The sequence below is a fragment of the Corapipo altera genome, unplaced genomic scaffold (genome assembly GCF_003945725.1).
Source record: "Corapipo altera isolate COAL_440 unplaced genomic scaffold, ASM394572v1 2b, whole genome shotgun sequence".
Taxonomy (NCBI): domain Eukaryota; kingdom Metazoa; phylum Chordata; class Aves; order Passeriformes; family Pipridae; genus Corapipo; species Corapipo altera.
The window spans coordinates 27,650,446-27,672,762 of NW_020884874.1; the positions used below are offsets into that span (position 1 = coordinate 27,650,446).

At 38.3% G+C, this 22,317-nt stretch overlaps 1 protein-coding gene across 8 annotated transcripts in view; it reads right to left on the minus strand.

The window, feature by feature from the left end:
* CCDC170 (coiled-coil domain containing 170) overlaps nt 1-22,317 on the minus strand; it is a 46,127-nt gene that overhangs the window by 14,989 nt on the left and 8,821 nt on the right. For 3 of the 8 annotated variants that reach the window (XM_027634255.1, XM_027634254.1, XM_027634260.1), the window contains exons 1-6: nt 21,504-21,568; nt 17,848-17,896; nt 14,393-14,524; nt 10,701-10,957; nt 6,433-6,577; nt 4,496-4,681 (exon numbers count right to left, since the gene is read on the minus strand). In XM_027634255.1, the coding sequence (XP_027490056.1) occupies nt 4,496-4,681; nt 6,433-6,577; nt 10,701-10,957; nt 14,393-14,524; nt 17,848-17,896; nt 21,504-21,565 (831 nt within the window). In that variant the 5' untranslated portion in view covers nt 21,566-21,568. Of the gene's footprint in view, nt 1-4,495; nt 4,682-6,432; nt 6,578-10,700; nt 10,958-14,392; nt 15,827-17,847; nt 17,897-21,200; nt 21,321-21,503; nt 21,569-21,747; nt 21,857-22,317 lie in introns of those variants that run through there. The other 5 variants (XM_027634257.1, XM_027634256.1, XM_027634258.1 and 2 more) reach the window with 5 other exon arrangements.

Genomic DNA, 22,317 nt, shown 5'->3' on the forward strand with positions numbered 1-22,317 from the left:
AAGTGATTCTCCTCCTGTACTCAGCACTGGTGAGGCCACACTTCAAATCCTGTGTCCAGTTCTGGGCCCCTCATTGCAAGAAAGACAGTGAGGTGCTGGAGCATGTCCAGAGAAGGGCAACGGAGCTGGTGAACGATCTGGAGCACAAGTCTTGTGAGGAGCATCTGAGGGAGCTGGGGTTGCTTAGCCTGGAGAAAAGGAGGCTCAAGGGGGACCTTATCGCTCCCTACAACTGCCTAAAGAAGTTGTAGCCAGATGGGGTTTGGCCTCTTCTTCCAACTAACAAGCAATAGGACAAGAGGAAATGGCAGCCCCATAGTGCATCAGAGGAGGTTTACATTGGATATTAGGAAAAATTTCTTTACTAAAAGGGTTTTCAAGCACTGGAACAGGCTGCCCAGGGAAGAGGTGGAGTCCCCATCCCTGGAGGTATTTGAAAGACCTGTGGATGTGGCACTGAGGGACATGGTTAATGGTGAACTTGGCAGTGCTGGGTTAACAGTTGGACTCAATAATCTTAAAGGTCTTTTCCAACCTAAATAATTCTATGATTCTATTAATACCAGCACCTCAATCAGCATCAGGGTTTCAATACAGTAAGTCAACTACACATACATATAAACAACCCACATTACATTAACAGTAATAAGAAGGCATAAAAGAGAATACAGGTATTTTCTAGATGAATTCTTACACTACCTGCATCTCGTTACCACTGTTATACCATAAGGATTGTAAACTAGCTTGCTCTCATCTTCTCTGATGATGCAAGCTGAAAATATCTGTGATGCCTGCTGAAACCTGTCTCAAATATGTATATTCTTAATGACATCATATAAACAAAAAAGAAAAAAAATCCAGGTTCTGAGAAACTCATTCTTTTATTTGTCTGTTGGGACAAGAAAAACCTAAAATCATGTGCTTGTCTCTCCTGCAATCTAAGTATTTGGGTATATTTAAAATGGCTATTTTAGGTAGCCATGTTTCTCAAGTTTAATCAATTTCCTTAAATAATATTTTTACATTTTAATTAACTGGTTTTATACAGTCAATTCATTTCAATAAATACATATTGGTTAGAAACTACTTAGGTAAATTTTACTCACTAACAACAATACAAGACAATATTGAATACTGAAGAGTATTTTCTTGGTTAATTTTTGCATCAGAATATTTGTATTCCTTAAAATTGCTTGATTATATTTCAAGTATGTTCTTTAAAGATTTTGCATGGCACACATCTTTACAAAACACATGTTTAAAACAGCACTTCAGAGTGAAATCACAAGTATTTCCAGGTTGAATCATCAGCAAAGATGTGAAATAAAACAATATAATCCACTAGTTTTTGTGGTTCATCAATGGCAATGCTGTATGAAGGGCAAATTATAATCTGGAAGAATACATGCATCCTTTTCTATACCTTAGATAAATACCACAGAGGAGTTTATTAAATATTAGAAACTTTGTTAGAACTAATAAGACATTTTAAAGGACCTACAGACACTCTCAAATAGTGTTATAATTCTGTAATTATGATTAGCATAATCAACAACCACTGTCTGGACACACAGAAAGAAAGAACAGATATTCTCATTCTAGAAATCTAGGGAGCATTTAAAAGTCATTTTTCATCAAATGCAAATTTGATATCCAGCACAGCCACAATAACAGTACGCACAATATTTACAGATTTCTAGGAGCAAACTCTTGCAATAGTCTGTCAGAAATGTGAGAAGTTCGGAATTCTAAAAGAACAGTAATACATTACAACAAAAATAGCTCCTTGACTGCCTTTTTTTTTTACTTACATATTTTACTTATATACAGTTTCAAGACTGTATTGGTTTTTATTCTTTGCTGCTTGCTACTGTCATACAGTAAGACAGAGGGGAACAGATAAAATTTTTGTTCACTTGCTAATGTTCCTTGAATTAAACCCAAATAACTGCAACCCATACATATCAAACATGTTAAGAACATTTTGAATGTATTAACCTTAAAACATAACCAACTGGATTTCATTTTCTTCATTAGGAATTTTAGAATATAGACAGCTATCTCCTTCCAGGACATAAAGAAAAGCACCTGGTCAAGAGAAGGAGTTCACAGAAATCATAAGGAGCAGGAGTGGAAAACTACCTGGCAATTAAAAATGGCAATTATTCAGAGAAGTGGTAGGGAACAATGCAGTGTCTGACTCTTGCTAGAGATGACAGTGTGATGGTCTCTATATGCTTAGAAAACATTTTAAGAGAAAACTGGCAGAAATGGGCTGCCATCTCACTGAAGATAGCCAAAATGTCTGGCCCTGAGAGCTTCGGGCACACACAGGCATACTTGTATTCAACCTCTGCTGGGTAAACTCAGCTACAGGCAATTCCATTAATTAAATTCAGAAAACAGCCCAGAAACACACAGCTGAGCACGAGTCTTCTGGCACAGGAACAGTATGGCTTTCAGCTTTTCGCCTTTACAGGGGAACATTTTATAACATGTGCAACTCTGTTCATGTGCTTTAACTGTGCAGCAAAGTATATGATAAAGTCCAACTGAGTTTATGCTGCTGGTGCCCTCCCTGTAACCTACTAAGATACTCATCCATGCAACAGGGGATCCCATACATCACACTTTACATGTGAGGATTTAAGTATTTTTTGGTTTTTTTACTTACCTTTTCAATACTGAATTTCTTACTATGCTTTTGTGAACACAAAACCTTCAGACACAAACAGATTTACTCAGTGTCTGCTAACGTAAGTAGCTACACTGAAAAAGCACTGGAGGAATCTTCAGCCTCCAGATAAGCCCTGATGGCATGCACTTCATTTGAAAGGCAATGCTAATAATTTGGAAAGACATTTCTGTAAAATTAGTTAAATAAATTATGTATTTGGCATATGCACAATAATGATAGGAAAATATTTTTTGTAAAACTAGCTCAACTTAGTAAATGCTTTGGCAGTCAGAGCAAACTTGCAAAACAAGTCACAAAGGAAGCCCTACTCTTGGTTTAAAACATCTCCTGATTCTGGTTTACTTAGTAAGTAAACTACACTCCGTTCTTCCTCACACACCTGTGTTTGAAATGAAGTATGAGAACAAAATGTTCTCAAAAAGGACCTGTTTAAGTTTTTGTGCAGGTTCTCCCTCAGTTCCACTGAGTCTTAGAAAATTTAACACAGCTTGGTAAGAACTATTTTCAGCAGTAAGTAAAATTTATGACCCTTGCGGTACTTAACATTTATCTTCCCCACAACAAATTCTTTCTTCTCCAGAGTACACTGCCAGCTATTTCTCATCTCCTAAGTATTTTGCTTACAACCAAATCAGAACACTATATCCTTTCAAGTGTACGGTGGCGGTCTTTTGTTCAGAAAAAAAAAGAATGCTGGGGGTGGGGAAAATGCTGTATTACATTTGAAAACTCACTTGCACAGGGGTTGCCTTTATGCTTAAAATTTCTTCAAACTCAATTGCACACAACTCAGCTACATATCTGGCAGTCTAAATTTCATCTCTTATTTTCTTAAGTTCTGGCCATCAGCTTTAACCACACTGTTCCACCTGTGGGAAATTTCCCTTATGGGCTGCTTCCTTTCCACAGTTACCACTCAAAGTACAAAGCAATGAGGAAAACTGCTACAGAAATGTTCTTTGTTTGTCCATCATTTGAGATGTACAAAACTTAATGACAAGTTCTCCTGGAGCAATCAAATCTTTAAATCACGTACTTTTCCTTTCCAAATCATAGCTAGGTGAATTTGGTGAATACCTGACTTAAAACTTAACTCACATTTCTCATTTGAGCATCTTTCCTGCTGCAGAGATTTCCTCTATGGCTCCCCAAGAGTAAAACAGTGCTTTCCTGCAAGAGCCATCCTACTGCCTACAACTTTTTGGGTATGAGTCAACAGTTATGAAATACAAATTTATAATGCAGTGAAAAGATAATCTAGGGTGTCTGGAAGCCAAGACACTTTACCTTCCATTCCTTAAAAGAAAGAATAGTGTCTTATCAATTCCTTTCAATTTCTCATTAGAATTTTTGAAGAAACTGAGTAAATGAAATCTCAGAAAACTTGCAGTATCACACAAATGTTATTTAGAAGAGCACTTTTTCATTGTTGCATGCTTGTGCCTCAGATGTACTCATTAACTCTATGCACATTTGTTTATTTACATGTTTGTGTAAGCACAACAAAGGCTACAACAATACCAAGAAAGCAAAAGTAGAAATTTGCAAACAGCATTGGAAGACATCAAATCTGCATCAAATCTATTTTAAAAAATGTTTTTGTTTCATCTCTATATATTCTGAAACTTTAAAAAAGTTAAGAATACCCTCAGAAAAATGCCTTTTTTAGAAAAGACCCTAATCGACCTAAGTTTTTCAGAAGCATTTTTTGTCATACAATTCCTATTGAAAATTAATTTGAAATGTCAAGAAAACGTTTGAAAACTAGACAAACATACAAGTAATGCAATTATGTACCTTACTAAGTTTTTCCATGTCTTGATAGTATCCTGCCACCTTTTTTTGCTCCTTTGTCACTTCTGAAACTAGCCTCATGATAGTTTCTCTGCTAGCTTTAGACTCCATCTCATGGACATTCACAGCTTCTTGAAGAGCAGCAACCCGGTCTTTTAGTGTCAGATTTTCTTTACATATTTCAGAAACCTTGAGAAATAATTCAAGTATTAGTAGCTTCTTAAAAGCACTTAAAAATTACATATATTCATCCCTGTATACCTGCTCCTAATCATCCCAGTAAAGAAATGGTATTCCTGGTGACCCCTGCAGATTTATAACTGCACTCTGCTACTCATTTATAAAAGAGCAGAAAGACAATTAAAATCATAGAATTGTATTTTCACCATAAACCCCCACATTAGTATAAAGTGGGTCAGATTTACTCCAACACAAACTTCATGATCTATTAAGCAGGTGGAGAGCTACTGCTGCTGCATATCCGTGCTTGACATGAAGGCCAGAAAAAAGATCACGTAACTGCTTCATGTGAAAAGCAGACAATTTCAGCCTGGCTTTTTAAGATGTGTGCCTTTCATCTGGAACAAGAAAGCTGCAATTTATGCTCAAAACTTTTTAGGCAAAGGAGATTTGAGTTAGTAGCGGATATTTCACAAGTAATCCAAGGGCAGGGGCAAATACATGGTGTGCTGCCATTATGAGCTGCCAACACCTTGGAAAAAGGAGTCCTTTCCAGGAGTATTCTAGGGCTGTTTTGGTACGTTATGCTGTTTCCAACAACTGGAATTAATGAATGTGGGCACTTCAAAGAGTGAGTAAAAAACGTACCCTGATTCCTACTGGCAAGACATTTGTTAAGACTAAAACAGATCAATTCTGTCTTAAATAAAACCATAACATGGAAAAGAAGCTAAACAGATGTGCCAAGACCCAAGAAAAATGAGTTGCTAAGGTTTCCTAATGCACACAGTTTTCAGGACAATTAGATTTCCCAAGTACATTTATTACTACATCGTTAAAAGACATCAAAATAGATTTTTTTAAAGTTCCAATTACTAATTACATTAATTCATTAAAGTATGAAAGAGTGCCTCTTGCATGACATCTAGCTAAATTTTGTTAGAGTACCTATTACAATTTCAATGTGCTTGCAATATTATGTAATATTATGAGGGCAAGTACTTTAAGAAATCACTGTGATACATACCTAGATAATCTTAATTTATTAAGACAGAACTCTTACAATGATGTGAACATAGTAAAACAGAATTTCCCCAAATACCTCATGTGCTCCAAAGAAAAACAGGGATATCAAAGACTAGACAGAAGACAAGTAAAATGCATAAAATTAGACTAATATGTCTTTCAACAGCATTGACAGAGGTTAAAAGAATATCCAAACTATTTTCCTTTCCTAAATGGAAGCTTAGTTTTTGGAACTTCAGAAGTATTCTGAAGAGAAATAGTAGTGGTTTATGATTAAGTCTCAGAAACACCACAAAGTTATTTACAGCATTTTATTACAGGGCACAGTTAGGGTTGCTTTAGAGTATGCCATTTCAGATGTTTCTATTTAATGGTATGTCAGCTCGAGATAAGTGTAAAGATCTAGTGCCATATGTTTACACATCACCTAGTGACTCCCAGTGTTAATGTTTTCAGGAAAGCTTTCAACCAAGTATCTAATCAGGGCTGATAAACTGAACTCGGGTGATAAAATATTTATGCAGATAAGAGCAGACTGAGTTCACTGAGGTCTATTAGTGTTCAGCACCTTTGAAAATTAGCCCAACATGAAAAAAAAAGTCTGTCTTAAATGACAGCACTGTCTGCAAACTATTATAAAACACAAAGATCTTCATCACTTGCTTTATTTCTATGACAATCAAATATTTTTCCATTAAATCGCTATAGAGAACCCCCTGGCTTCACATAATCACCTTCGACATTAAATGTTCTTGTGGTTTCTCTTTTTCTCTGATGTCTGTGTCCAAGAATCCAGAAAGCTGTGTAAGGAGCTCTTCATACTTCCTGCTGATTTTAGAAGCTTGAGTCATGTTTTCTTCACTTTTATTCCAATATTTACTAGTCAGACAGAAAAAAAATACACACACCAGGATGAATGTTCTCTGAAAAAGAATTCAAGGCAAAAGACATTATCCCAAGACTATTGCTAGCTTCTGCATACCAGCAAATGAATTTTAAAAGTTACATTTAATTTTCTATGGTCTGTTATTTAATACATATAACTTTTGTTGTTCCCTTGTGTAAACATTTATCTTTGCTTTTGATTGGCACTTCAAAGAGTATTCTATGATCCCAACCTCATTCTCAGCACAAGATTTAAATAAAACACAAGAATCAGGTGACACCAATCAGTAGTGCCCTCAAGACACTAGCAGTAGAAAGTGCAAGCAAAAGCTTAGAAAAGGTAAGGGGGGGAAGAGAGTAATCAACTTTGAGTAAAAATATGCTGAAAGCACTCCACTTCCCCCCTCTAAAAAAGCTGACAGTGCTGACCAACAAACTCCAAGGAAAGAGAAGCCTCTCTGGACTAACAGAAGTGCAAGACATCCAGAGTACCTTGTGAAGGGAAATTTACCAACAGAAGCAGAGATGGGAGACACTGCTTTGCTACACAGTCTTCTGCGGTGCAGCACTATCAATGAAATGGATGGATTAAAAAAGAAAATATCTAAGGACTAAGACAAAAGTTGGAAGGAAAAGTAGCTTTTTGCCATCAATTTCGTAACTTTGAGCAGGTGCTTATCGTGTGAATACATATTCCAGCCTTAACCGCAGGTATCAGTTTGTAAATGGCAGATAAGAACAACCAACCAACTAAACTAGCAGTCAGTTTAACTCATTAGTATAAATGTGGTTACATCACTTCCCTTGCCAGGGACAAAGACAAGTCCAGCAAACAAGAACACCACAATCTGCATAGGTAGCTAACAGATAAAAAATCTTGCTCATGATGCTGAAATACACATCACTTATGAAAAACTACAAGGAATGAGAGAAACAAAAACAGCCAACCAAACAAAGCTCAAAATGACCATTAGTGTAATCCAAAAAACAACTCCAATACCTCTCAGATAACCACTTAGTGGTAGAGTGGAAGACAAGCTATTATGCTTCCAGTTGAAAAACAAGGTACTTTCTAAAGCCAGTTCTTCATACTAGAAGAAACCAAGACATGAGATATAACCAAACAGCTATCTAAAGCAAATATTTTGTTGAAACTCGTTTGCTTATTAGAGTATAGCACTATTCTCAGCTTTCAAGGTGGGCATGGTAGTCATTTCTGGACTCATTCTTTTCCATTTCTGATTTCTTCCTCCCTAGGTTGGCAGTCAAACAAAGCATCATGAGCAGCATGAGACTCCGGTATGAAATGCACAGTGAGTGCAAACACAGTACATTAAATGGCTTTAAATCAGTAAGTAAAACAGATGGTCCACGAAAATATTTAAGGTGTAGCCTTAGAAGGGAGAACAGCACAGCTGCTGACAATGCTGCAAAGTGAAAGAGAACTGTAGAATAACAAAAAATTAATAACATTAATTACTGCTCTGGACATTATGAGGGTAGTTCCACATAATTACTGTACAGCACACACTGTGAGCCAAAAGAGCTCTGCCTTCTGCAGCAGACACTGGCCCTTGGAAAACAAGAACCTCACAGCTTTCTCACTTCCAGGCACCTTCCTTTCCTCTATAGCACCAGCAAAAGCTGTGAGATGGTCACTAAACTGCTGGTCACCAAACTGCTGTCCTGAGAGGGAGGTATGCCACAAGTGAAAAGGCATGAGGTTCCAGACATGCCATACATGTATGCCTATATGTTAGAATATGGTATAAGATTGACCACCAATCCCGCAACTGTTCTGTGGCTCTAAAAAAATGAGGCATCCACACACAGAACCATGTCTGCTTCTAAAAATAAAAAATCTGAAGTACAAAGCACGTACTTGATAACTCTACGAATAACCTAATTACCTCCAGTAGGGCCATAAAGGTGTGAGCACCCAGAAAATAGGCAATCAGGTACAAAAAAAAGTAGAACACAGCTTTTTCACAGCTTTGCTAGCTCTTTAGAACTAATGAGCAAAGAGAAGGAAGGAAAAGGAAGAAAAAAGCTTTTCACAGTTCACACTCTAAATATGCCATGGCAATAGATCTGTTGAGTAAAAAAGCACCATTTTCAACAGGAGAGGTGCACATCCTGGAAGCCAATCATAGAATTCATCAAACATTTCTTACTCTATCCCCAGGAACAGAATTGCAAATATGCATTTCCTACATACTGGCTTGCTCTTCCATTTCATTAGCGATGTTCAGTGAAAATCTTTTTGAATACCTAATTAGGACTAGTCATGTGCCACGCACTACCAAGGTGGTTAGACTGTGACTGAAGCTCATTAAGTCAGTACACTGGTTAGTATTAAGTGACACATGTAACCATTAGCTGGGGTTGAGAAAAAACTTGGAAAGCAAACACTGCACATTCATGGCCAATCCAACATGTTTGTTTCCTCCAAATGAGCAGACTCAGTCTCCCGTTACCCCTTCCCTTTTGCCAGAAGTCCAGTGGTCCACTCCAGGTGCACAGTGAACCAGATCTGGGATTGGCAGAGCTGGAAATCAATATTTTATTTTGCTCACTTCTCTCTTGGAGCAGTCACCTGGTCCTGATCACCATGCAGCAACACAAAAGAGAACTGATGACACAAGTCTCATGAGCCAAAGAGAGAAGCCAGGACAGCTCTGGGAGTGACAGCAGAGATTTATGCCCATAAAATCGATCATATCACTGTATGATACACAATATTTCAGCAGTTTTCTCCCAGTGAGTTAGGCAAATGGGAGAGTGGGTTTTTCTTCCCTTTTTTCTCCACCAGAAACAGCATTTTAAAGAATCTTAATAGTTATTATGTCAGAGACTGATGCTTTTTATGCTGCTAGGATGCATAATACACTTCTCGACTTAACTATAACCTCACTTATACTGGGATCCTATCTAAAATCTTTGGTAATCAACATAAGCACTCTCTAGGCAGAACTTTTGGCAAATCGGCTAGATTTTAAAATAACTTAGTTATTCACTTCTAACACACAAAGCCTGGCAGAGCTGTGCAAAATACTATTCTGGGAAATACAGACATCTGGTAAACACTCACCTTGCTCTTAACTAGACAGTATTGAGAGAATTATGAATATCAGCCTGCCAACGGGTGGAAAAATCCATTACAAAAGTCTACAAGGTGTCTATTAACATGACTGATACCGATTTTCAAATTTTAGTGTTCAGAATATTTTCACAGCAATTTGATTTGTGATCAACATTGCTATCAGTGTCCCTCCCACAGAAATAGGAGCAATTATGTAGAACTGACAGATAAGTGCTCTGATACACTATGCTAAGAACAGTATAGTTAAAAGACACTGCCTTTTATTATCAGTTTTATGCACATTAAAAAAGTAAACAAAACAAGACCACACAGCAACATCCAAAAGAAAGCAGAAGCAATGTCAGAGAAAGCTAACATTACTGAAAGCTGTACAAACATTAACATGTTCCTTTCAGGATGCTACTAACTAGGAATTATACCATATTTCCTTTATTAGACTGCTCCTAACAGACAGCTTTACACTAAGAAAGAAATTCACTTGATGCTGTTCTGGTTCCAGCTGTGACAGAGAAGAAGGGAAAACAGATTGGGGCGGTGCAGGAGCACAGTCACTCACCACTGCATAGTCTATGCAGTATGCCCATGGTAAACGTCTGTAAAAGATGGCACATAATAAGGACAGACCAGGGCACCAGTCTGTACAAAGTTTGCCTCAGTGCCACACATGGAAATAACCTAAATGAGGAAAGCATATGTATAACTTCTACTGTGTTCAGAGTAAAAGTCCTCTGTGCTTCTTTTTTTGTAAACAATGAGGTTACACCAAGCTGACTTATATCATCATTTCACCTTTGAAGGACAAAACACTCAAAATCCTATTTATGGGCTAACAACTCAAAACAAAATTCAAATTTCAACACGTTCCACACACTCAGGTACAATAGTTTTGCAAGACATTGTAACAGAATTTAGAACTGAAATAAAGATTGTCCACCAATATATTTTTCTGCATTGACAATTGCACCATTCTGTCATCCCAACCAAAAATTAATTCTCATCTTACATGACTCTTACTTAAGTTTGGTATTTTGATTGTGCAGTTCCTCCTTCAGCTCCCAGTTTTCCTTATATGCCACCTGAGCTGTCAGCTCAGCCTGGTTTTTAGAAGTGGCAAGCACACACAGCTCTTCCTCCATCTCCTGGATTCGTGTTTGCAAAGACAGGAGGCGAGATTTCTGTCTAGCATTGTTTTCCTTATAGCTTTCAGCTTCAGCCTTCAGCTCTTGAAAAGAAGCTTCTTTAGAGATTATGCTGGACCTGAGTTCAAGAAGCTATAGACAGAAAAAGAGAAAATTAATGGAGAATAATTTGCCCAGGTTCGAGGGAGGTGATTATCCTGCTCTACTCTGCACTAGTGCAACCTCATCTTGAATATTGTGTGCAGTTTGGGGCACCACAATATAAGAAAGATATTAAGCTCTTAGAAACTATCCAGAGGAGGGCAATAAGGCTGGTGAAGGGCCTTGAGGGGAAGCTGTATGACAAGCAGCTGAGGTCACTTGGTCTGTTCAGCCTGGAGGAGACTGAAGGGAGACCTCACTGCACTCTACAACTTCTTTGTGAGGGGAAGAGGAGGGGCAGACACTGTTCTCTTCTCTGTGGTGACCAGTGACAAGACCCAAGGGAATGGCCTGAAGCTCTGTCAGAAGAGGCTTAGGTTGGGTATGAGAAAAAGATTCTTCACCCAGAGGGTGGTTGGGCACTGGAACAGGCTCCCCAGGGCAGTGGTCACAGCACCAAGACTGACAGCGTTCAAGAAGCGTTTGGATGATACTCCAGGGCACATGGTGTGACTCTTGGGGATGGTCCCGTGCAAGGCCAGGAGTTGGGTTCAATGATCTTTGTGGGTCCCTTCAAACTCAGCATATTCTGTGATTCTGTGAAATAACATGACTGTACTACAAGCTTAGTAATGTGACAAAAAACCACAATTTGGAACAGAAGATTCAGTTTTCTACCACTAAAAGACTGAGTGGAGGGATACAACTTTACTTTCATATAACTAGGAAAAAGTAATGGAAGAGGTTTGTAAGAACAAAAGCTACTGTAGGGTAACACAACACAATTTTTCACGATAATATCTTACAGGAAGATAAGTTTATTTAATAATTCAAAATTTAGGAAAATTTTACCTTAAGTTCTGCTGTACAACCTTGTCTTGCATGCATCTGCTTTACAATAAAATTATTAACACCACTATTCCCTCTTTTTTGCCTGCCACTTGCCTCCTTCCAATTCTGGTGCACAATTCCACAGAAAATCTAAAGATGCAGGAAGCTGTAACAGCAAAGTACCCTGTTGTATGGGTATGGAGCCTCTTCATAATTTGTGACATTTTCAGAGGCAAGTAAATCTTTGGAATGTTGTGCGGTAGGCAACCTCTTCTCATCTTATGTAAATCGCTATTTTTTGGTCTGATAATCCAATTCAATGCAGTTTTTTGGCTTTCCTCTCTCTTTTAGTTAAAAATACAATTTTCCATTGAACTATCTCTGCTACAAGCTTCTGAAGGAGACTGAGCTTGAGGTAGACACACCAGGCAAATAAAATTTCCTTGCAATTTTGTTAAAAGGAATAAATAATTTAAAATTGATTTTTTTATCACAAGAAGCATTAAGGCATGCTTCAGATCTCCTGACAATTCCAATTAAAAGCAGCAAGATGCAATCCAAAGCATTCCTCTCCTATTACATAAAATTAACAGACAAATAATTAAGCCACATTAACTGCTCTTTATGAAGAGTGGTAGGGCTTTTAACTTGTGGAAAACATTTTAAGGCAAAAATATTTACGACATTGAACTGCAATTCAGCACAATGTAAAATTCACTGCTCTGCCAGAGTTTTCCAGTGTGACCAAACCCAAGAATATTCAGAGAAATTCAAGAGGCTGGTGAGCCAACTGAACAGCAACTCCCTTGGAAAAGAGACGTCCTGCTTCTCCTGCTTCCAGCCACACATGCCTGTCCTCTACCTTGCACCAGCTCTGTTTGTCTGACTTCTCCACAAGCAACTTAAATAACAGCTGTCAGAAAAGAATTCACTTTTCCTCTCACAGGGGAGAAAGAGGAAGTGGACCTGGCCACATCACAGAGAAAAGGCTAACACTGAGAAATCAGGTAGGAGAATCACCCTTACAGCAGCAGCACAACTTTCAAAAAGCTTATGCTTCACATGCAAGTGCTGGTTTATCAGACACCTTGGAGCTGACATAAAGCAGCACTGACTTTAAGAAAAGCAGCTTGGCCTTTTCCCAGGTTCATGGGCTTCATTTCCATACTCCACCCTGTTCTTTGTGCTAGCAGAAGCACTAATATGGCTACAAGGTGAAATAAGATTGGGAAACTGATCTGGCTAAAACACAACTGGAATGATTTTTTCAATTGCATCGACAAAACAGTGCATCATAAAAAATACACATACATCTGTGCCGGCACAAGGGGTGGGGCAGTGTGGGGAAGGAAATGAGCAGCTAAAGGAACAATAGAATTGCTTTGCTTGGCAGCTGGACCAAACTCTGGTATCTCAGAGTGTTCATAACCTTAAAATTTCTCTGTGGTTCAACTCCCCATATGATATTTTTTTCCTCTGTCCATTGTCTTTGTGGTCAGTTCCAATAGTAGAAAAAGCAAGAATAATCCCATATCATGAGTTTTACAGAGCACTCAGCAGAACAAGGCTCTGACCTCAGCTGGGTCATGAAGGTCTTTATTAACAAGAGCATGAACAGCTGCTTTCTTGACTATTCTTTTGCTTTTGCAAGCGCAGTCTTGAAAGAATCTATAAATCATTCAGTCGTTCTGGCAATAAAGTCATTCAACATTTCCAGTAATAAATTCTTTGTATGAGAACATGAGATTCTGTATGGCTTTTTAAAATTGAAATTTAAAGCACTGATCCTGGATGGATGTTAAATGCAGGGGAACTCTGCAGTCATTTCAGAATCAACTCATCAAATTAAAGCTCAACCAATGGACACTTATTCCTGTAGCTCTGTCTGGATACTGTAAATATATGTAAATAAACATAAGCATTTCATGTCTTCTAAAGGCAAATTTTACTCCATTTTAAAACTTACCACTGCCCACACTGCTGACTTTGACTGATCAAATCAACTTTAGCCAGTCATACATTACAAAAAAAATATTTGTGGAAATATCCTGTAATAAAACCCCTCCTGAGAAGCACCGTCTAGACAGCAGGAAGAGCTGCAAAGTATGTGTACGTGTTCTTCAGCCTTTCTAGTTACAATCAACCTCATTAGTACAAACAAAATTTCACTGATGATAAAAGCAAAGCAAATTTGTGGAGCTGTGATTTGAATAAAGAGGAGAAATGGGTAAAGATGAGCAGCCATATTTTAACTCACCAGCAACAACAGGAGGACATCTATCAGAACTTTTACACAACCCTAATTTAAAAATACTAACTTTCAGGTTTAAAACAAAATGATTGAATTTAGATGACAATGACAAAAAGCTAGACTGATTCAAATCTTTCAAACAGAAACTCATAATTAGCTCTTGATCACAGAAGGAAGCAAAGTAAAAATCACACAGAAATTCTAAAACCAAAAATGTTACAAAAAACCAAAAGTTTGTTGTAAAAGCAAGTTTTGGGATTTCTGCAAGCTTTCTATTCTCTGTATAAAGTATCCCCAAAGAATTTTTAGGTTTAGAGAAGGATTTGAAATGCTTTTAAATGTACCTGTGACTCGACACAATCATACTTCACTGAAAGTGCTGCAAGTTCACTTTGAGCAGCTTCAGCTGCAGCTCGATAGTGATTCAACTGCTCTCTAGTGACAGGAATATCCAAAAGAACATGATCATGAGATTCCTGTGAAGACAGTATGAAAACAAAACCATTGGAGATTGCACTTTTGAACATTTTTACTGCAGTGCTTTTTTGTTTCATAAAGCACATCATTCCAAATACGCTGTTCCCAGAGTAGCATGCCCTTACTGAAAAATAGGTTAAACAGTCACTTTTCTACCACTCACTACTTTAATCTGTAAGTTCAGCCACAAATATCAGTGCTAAAGTATAACAGCCTGTAAGATATTCCCCCTCAACAATCCCATGGCCTTCCACTACTTTCAGCTCTGGCTATTTCCAGCAGTTTCTATGTATTTGGCAACATTCAAAAGGTCCCTCTTCGACAAACCTATCCAGTCACTCTTTTAACTCACGTAAATTTTAACCCAGTGGGAGTCCTCGGATGTATCTTATGCAAAGAACCACTTTGGTTTTTAGACTTCAGTTCCATTGCTTGTCCCCTCATTTTTATTTTGGAAGAATTGTTGAAAGAAAAAGCAGTGGCTACTAATCTTCTCTGTGCCAGTCATGATTTTGCTGATTTCTATCATATCTAATCTCCACAGTCTCTCTACCAGGTTGAAGAGTTTGTGTCTACTCAGATACTTGTATCTGCCCCTCCAAGTCACTTTTTGGCTTGCCATCTGTTCTTTTACTTCTAACCTGTCAAGGCTAAAGGTCCTTTTGAACTTCATCACTAGGATTCAGCCTTCTGACTGATGTGTTCTCATCCCCAGCAATCACCATGATGACTTCCCTTCATTCTTTTTCAAGTCCTGATTCTATGGCAAGCACTGCCTCTGTGTTTCTAGCACAGTCTCCTTCACACCACTTGCACAACTCTTTCGGCCGTGCCCTTTAGATTCTACAGTAGGCTTTCTCCTTTTTGCACTCCTCTGCTCTTCTAGAGTAGAGCAGGAATGCAATGGATTTCTTGGCCTTTATTACTTAAGTCTTTCAAGAAGAAAATTCTGACCTGAGGTCTTGACATGAGTTTTATTAGATGGAACCTTTTTTTCAATTGATAGTAACTATAAAATGATGAAACACAACCTCTTCAGAACACAACTAAGTTAAAGTTATGCTGGGAGCACACATGGCATAGGATCGAATGTGATATTTTCAATCCATCAGCTCTACAACAGGCCTCAATCCTCATGCATTTGGGTATGCATTTCAAAATGCAAAACTCCCCCAGCCAATCACTGCTGTTGGAACAGGCATCCCAATAGAGACAGAGACAAGGTGTCTTCCTTTCATGCTTTACTACATCAGCATCAGTTTCCAGGCTGAGATAAATTACAAGTGCAGCTCCTACCCATCCTAAACAGAAAAAAAAATTAACAGTGAGTAAAATAAATCTCTACCAAGAAACACACAGAGAAATCCCTGGAGAATAAGGCAAAACTACTAGTAAAGACTGCAAGAGAAGATAAATCACCTTGGATTAGTTGCTATAATATTGCCAACTCTTTGTTTTCATCTTTCTTCAATGCGCTAGTAGACGCTGGATTAGACCCATCAAGTTTAATTGCATTCATCTCCCCCAGAGACACTCAGCTGTGCTCTTTCATGAGGGAGCTGCCACTTTCACCAAGCCAATCAGATACATGGAGTAAGCTCATGGCCACATACAACACAGTCTCAAAGATAAAAGGGCTGCTAATGTTCTCAACACTTTATCACCCTGCTGAGGGAGTGAGGAAAGGCATGTGCCACCTCCTTGGTACTTTGTCTTCCTTTTGCTCCACTCGTTTCACACTGTACAACCACATGAAATTCTTTGATGCAGAGAGTGTTTTTTCATTCTGTAATACACCAGGGCTCCACAACCACGGATGGAGCTTGCAAACAGTAATGCTGTATGCCATTTACACATGTTATTATATTTATAGTACTGTATTAACGTAGATTTTCTTTTTCTTCCCTAAACAAACACAGCCACTTATGACTTCACAGAAGGAAGGAATACATCTCAAAACTGATGAAATAAAAACATTTCAGAGCATTGATGAAGAAAGAAGCCCCCATTCAGCAGCAACAACCAATGTAACAGCTTTGCAGCTGCAACTTCCAAAATCTGTGTTTTTCATACAAACCTAGATTTTAAAATGATGAGCACTTTAAAGATTCAGATACACATCCAAAAGGATTAAAAAAAAAAAAAAGAGGTTAAAATGAAGCCAGGTGCAAAAGTCAATGGGAATTACCATTTCACTCATCTACAGTGTTAGTGAGATTTACAGAGGCAGATCTCTGCATCCTCCAGTGCCTTAGCACATATAAAGCTAATCACACGTGGTAGCATCACACTAGGAAAGTTAGCATTACCATCACACTTTTGGCAGGAAACGGGCATGCTTTAGTATTAATACTTTTCTATGTTTCTATGCTTTGCCATCAGTCAGACGCAAGTCTGATCTTTAATAAGACCTATCAGACAACTCAATTAACTTGGCATGACTCTACTGTAGGGATAAAATTTGTAATGGGGATGTGGCACTTTTACATCTCTGGAAAAATTCGGATTTGTGATCTTTCATAAGTACTCTGTAGTCTATACTGATTACTGTTAATAAAATAGAATTAATAAAGTGTTAAAAGAATAAGAGGCAGTAGACAGGAGAAGCCTTAATATACTATCACTCAATCTACTCTAAATAATCTAGGTTTTGGGTGGTTCTCCCATTCACATTATTAACTTTTTTGATCCCTTTCTACTTACCTGCAAGAAAATGAAGTTTTCATTTAACATCAAATGCTAAACAGAAGCTAAACGTATATTTACTATACGTAAGAGCAGTATCTACTTGGACCTTTGGCTTTGTTAGCAATAAATGTTCCTTAGAAAATCAACAATATATGGTCATTGTTGTTATTGTTGCCCATTTTTGTTTTGATTTTTTACCAAATAACTACCTTCACCTCCCTGGAAGCCAGCTTTTAGTTGGCAAACTTCATTTGATTAAGGAACAATGAAACTTCAACAACCTTCAGTAGTTTTACACCTATCCATGTACTTTGAAATCAGCCAACTTTTCAAGTCACTCACTCCCATTCTGCTTTGGCAGCTTTTATTTCCTGAAGCATTTCTTATTTCAGCCCTAGCAAATGCTGCTACTGCTGCCATTGCCTGCACACATTCTCTCTAGCCCTTTGCCAAAGCACATGCTTAAAAATGTCTTTATTGAAACAGAAAGCCCCCCATAAGCCTTTAAGCACCACTGCTACCGTGAGTGACTTGTCAGTGCACTGCCTCTTGCCCACAGCAGATGGACACTCCTCAGGGCAAGGATTTCTTCTTCCCATTCCCAAAGCATCTAATCACATTGGGGTTGACATACCAAAAATGATGACTCACGAACCTTTGTCGAATCCATTCTTCCTTTGTTTCTACAGAATAAATGGGGGGGGAAGGGGAAGAAAGGTTGAAAATTAAATAGATTTGTAATATGATGGCACATGACACTAATTTTTAACAGGCCTGCTGTACTAAACTTTTTCACAGGTTACCATCAGCAAAGTTGGGCATAAAAGCAGAACACCATGGGAAAGTTTCTCTAGTAGCTGTGTGCACTTTGATAGCCTCCACAATATTCATACACACACTTAACTAGAACAGAAACCTTCACTTTGACTTCTCGAGGTCACATTCACCAGTCAGCCTTTGTGCAGTGATCGCTTCCTTTGCCACTGCTTTTCACGTGCTCCAAGTTTTATTTCATCTCTCCTTTTGTCCTGCACGTCTTCTACACTGACATATTTCAAAAGTAAAAAAAAAAAAATCTGAGCAATTACACATGACCTAACTTAACTGACTGGACACAGTGCAATATTCAACAGTTTCTATAATTCCCAGTGTCATAACTGTTCATATTCTGAAAACAAATGAAATGACAAATCCCAAATCTGCAATATTTCTTCCCAAGACAAATGAATGCTCATGGGTGCATATGTGGATGAAAATTGTTCTAACTTCTGAAAACACAATTCAACAGCACAGTTTATTATTATTATTATTTGCCGCAACAAGAAAGAAGAAGACATCCAACATGAAGTACTGGGAAGAATGGGCAGCTGAAAAATTTCCACACAGAATTTATCTCCATGAGCAATCACAAAGAAATGTTAGTCCTCACACTTGTTATTGGGTCTGGAGGCTAAGGTGCTCTCCAGGACAAGAGGAACCAGGAGGAATTCATTCTGTATGGGCTGAACTGCTGAAAAAGGGATCTTGAATATTGTTTTGATACTCACTATTCTACCTACAGCTAGAAACTTACTATTAAAAATTTGTTTCCATCCACAACCTAACTAGCTTAAATTTCTGAATAAATTGATCTAAAAAGAAAATTCTACTTCAGCATGCAGCAAATACATAATTTTTTTTGAAAATAATCTATTGTACAAATGTATTCTAAAACAAGTTTTAGAATACATTTCTTTTCATAAAATCTACAGGATAAAAAGCAAATCTTATTTTAATAAGTAACATGAAAATCAAGCACTGGACAATTTTTAGAGATTAATTTCTGAGTGAAATGCAGGGAAGGCAGGCAGCACTTGGCTACAGCAGACTTTTCTTGGTAGCAGCAGCTACATCCAGCATGCTACATCCAGCATGCACATTGCTTCAGAAAAGCCACAGCAGCTACACGCACCAATGCGCATGAGAGGGGTAAGACACTATTACACAGTGACTCAGATTTTGTTAACACATGCGAAAACATATTAAAATTAATTGGAGTCACTTCAAGGGAGAAAAAAGTTCACAAATTAAATATCTTGTATGTATATTTTGGGTAATGTTGACTTCTTTATAGATAATATTTTGCCTAATTTGCCTGTCAGGAATCTCAAAATGTTTGTACTGATAATGACTTACTAACATAAATCAAAATTTGCAAAGAATATTTCACAACTATTTCCATTCTGTCAGTTGCTCTTGCACATCTTAAAATGCCAGAAAAAACCAATTACTTTCGATCACTTCCTGCTCAGTAAAGTCTTATTTCCCTTTGCTGATTTCTCCTTGTAACTACACCCAATTCATTGCTTGCATTTTGTGTAATTCTGAAAAGTTCTTTTCTTGTTATTGTTATATGTCTGTGAAGTTTTTCTGCATTAGTGTACTGTTCCAGAAGCATGTAAAACTAAATATTCCCAGCAGTTCAGATAAATTACCAAAGGGATTTTCTAAATTCCTTTCAGAAGGCTACTGCTGAAGTCTACTCTCCTTCCTTTGCAGTAATCATTGAAAGGTATTACTGAAGATAAAAATCACCCTCTGGTGTTCCTCTACTTAAGAGGCCAATTTCAAGCTTGATTAACGGGCCCAAATGAAAGTTTCATCACAATAAAAATTTTAGTCTTACCTGCTACTACTACAAGCAGCAGTTAAAGCGTTTTCATTTTACATTTTTCTCTGTTAAGATGAGATGACTTCCCATTTATATGTAATAAATGCATTTAAAATGATGAAAGACAGCACTCATCTCAAAGCAATTACAGAGACACATCACCTGCTCTAAATGTTGCTTAATATGTTTTCTGAGTTACTTCATCTTTTGTCTGCATGAATAAATTAAGTAATATGGCACTCTCCTGACACTTTCTCTCACAGCTTTTCCAAAATTATTAACAAAAAGCTGCTGTGTTTATTTCCAAAACAATAAAAAGGGTAATTGCTAAGATAAAATTAAGTGCTTATGCAGGGATTTGTGCAAACAACTTGTTCTACTGCTTTTGCTTTATCAGTGTTGAATAGAGTTAAATAACTTCTGTAACAGAATAATTTATATGCGAGATTTAAAAAACAGACCCTCTTGCAATGCCAACACTTGCAATTTTCCTACAATGCCTATTATACAGCAATCAAGAAAACACAAATATTTTAGAAATATTTAAGTGTGCTGGTATATACACAATTAAAGACTGATTAGTGCTGTAGTTGTAACCCACATTTTATAAATACATAGTTTCTAAGGTGCTTCTGAGTCCCAAAAGCAACATTCACAAACTATTTGACTTCAGACAGGTAGAAGGTGGAGCAGGTTGCTGTCATCTCTAACAGTAAGCAGTGCTAACAAAAACTTTGTAATTGGGTCATAACAATTGTATTTAGTATAATAGCAGTTGTTTGCCACCACAGACTACCAGAATTCTGTATTTTTTTGTCTCAGAGCAACATAGCTTCATTACAAAAGTGATGTTCAACTGTTAAGGAGGTACCGAGCTGTTCAAACAAAAATAATTTTTTTATCTTTTGCAATACAAAGCTGTTACAAGTTTTCTACTATATCTTCAGTACAAAAGAGTTTGATCCTTCTAAGCAATATTCTCTCCCTTAAATTCACATCAAAGCCAGCAAACCAGTTTCAAAGGAAGAAGAGATGCAAAGAAGAAATTCTTAGATAACTACTATAAATTCCTACTCCGTGAAAGATACTCCCTTCTGCAACACTTAGTAAGAAAAATCTTTTTGACCTTGAGTGTATAAAGATAAGCTGTAATGATCAGGTGAAGTTCATTGAGCTTCAACTGCACCACACGTGGATCACTGGGTACAGCTCTGCACCTGCAGAAGTTGTGTTTTTTGAGGCAAAAGTGGTTGGGGTGTTTTTGGGGTTTTTTGGGGGGGGGGGCTGAAGGGAGGGTATTTGAAAGGCAAAATTAAATTGAAAATTGAAAAAATGACTTGCAGAGGCGGTTTACAACGAGCCTCAGGGTCAGTCAGCCTCCACAGCAACACCAACATAAGCTATTGAAGAGTGAGGGGAGAAGGGGGCATTTTTCCAAAACCAGGGCTTTATTTTCTAACAGGAGAATTAAAAACAAACAAACAAAACCAAAACAAACTAAAACAAAACAACAAAAAAAACAACAACTCCCCCCCCCCCCCAAAAAAAAAAAAAAAAAAAAACAAACCACAAAACCCCTAGCCACACCAAGACCCTCTGCCCTTTCTGCCTTGCCCTCCGTCCCTCTGTTACCGCGGTACCTGCGCTGCTGCCCGGGCCAGCCCGCCGAGCCTCCCCTGCCGGCCCTCATGGCCGCCGCCATCCCCCTGGCAACGCGTCCCGGGAAAGGACGGAGGGGGCACCGCGGTGGGGCCCGCGGCGAGGGAAGGGGGGAGAGCGCTCGCTGCGTGGAGGTGAAGAGACTTTACGAAGAGATGCTCACAGAAACGTGGGGCTTTTTGTTGTTTGGTTTTGCTGGTTTTTTTCACTTCAAATAAACACTACCTGAGGAAATTGGCTCAATTTTTCCTCAAAAAAGCCAAAAGAGGCGATCAGAGCAGACGACACTTGAGCAGCAGATGCTGTTTCTCGGGCAGGCTTTCCTTCTCCCCTCAGAACCTGGAAACGAGCACCTCCGCAGCCCGGGGACAGCAGCCTTCCTTGATGAACCCTAAAGTACCTCCAGCTGAAAGAGCACCTCCTCCTCTTCCTCCCCACCCTTCACCCAAATGAAGTGGATAAACATGGGAGGAAAGAAACCGAAGATAGCAGTAAAAGAAAATTAAACCTGCGGGTGCATCGAGGCTGCACATAATTTTCTCTGAAGACCCTGTGAGCTGTTTAATCAGCTCATCCCCGTGCCTCTGGGCACAGTGCCATCTTGCACCATTTCTGCACTCACAAGTCAAAAGGTGCCTCACCTTTCCTAGGAATGCTGACTTAATCATGTTTTCCAGAAAACAACACGGAAAAGCTAGGGATAGTACTCTTTTTTTTTTTTTTTGTCCTCGTCTCTGTGTGGCTGAAGCCTTTTCACTGTTGCTGCCAAGGACAGAGAAGACGCCTACCCAAGCA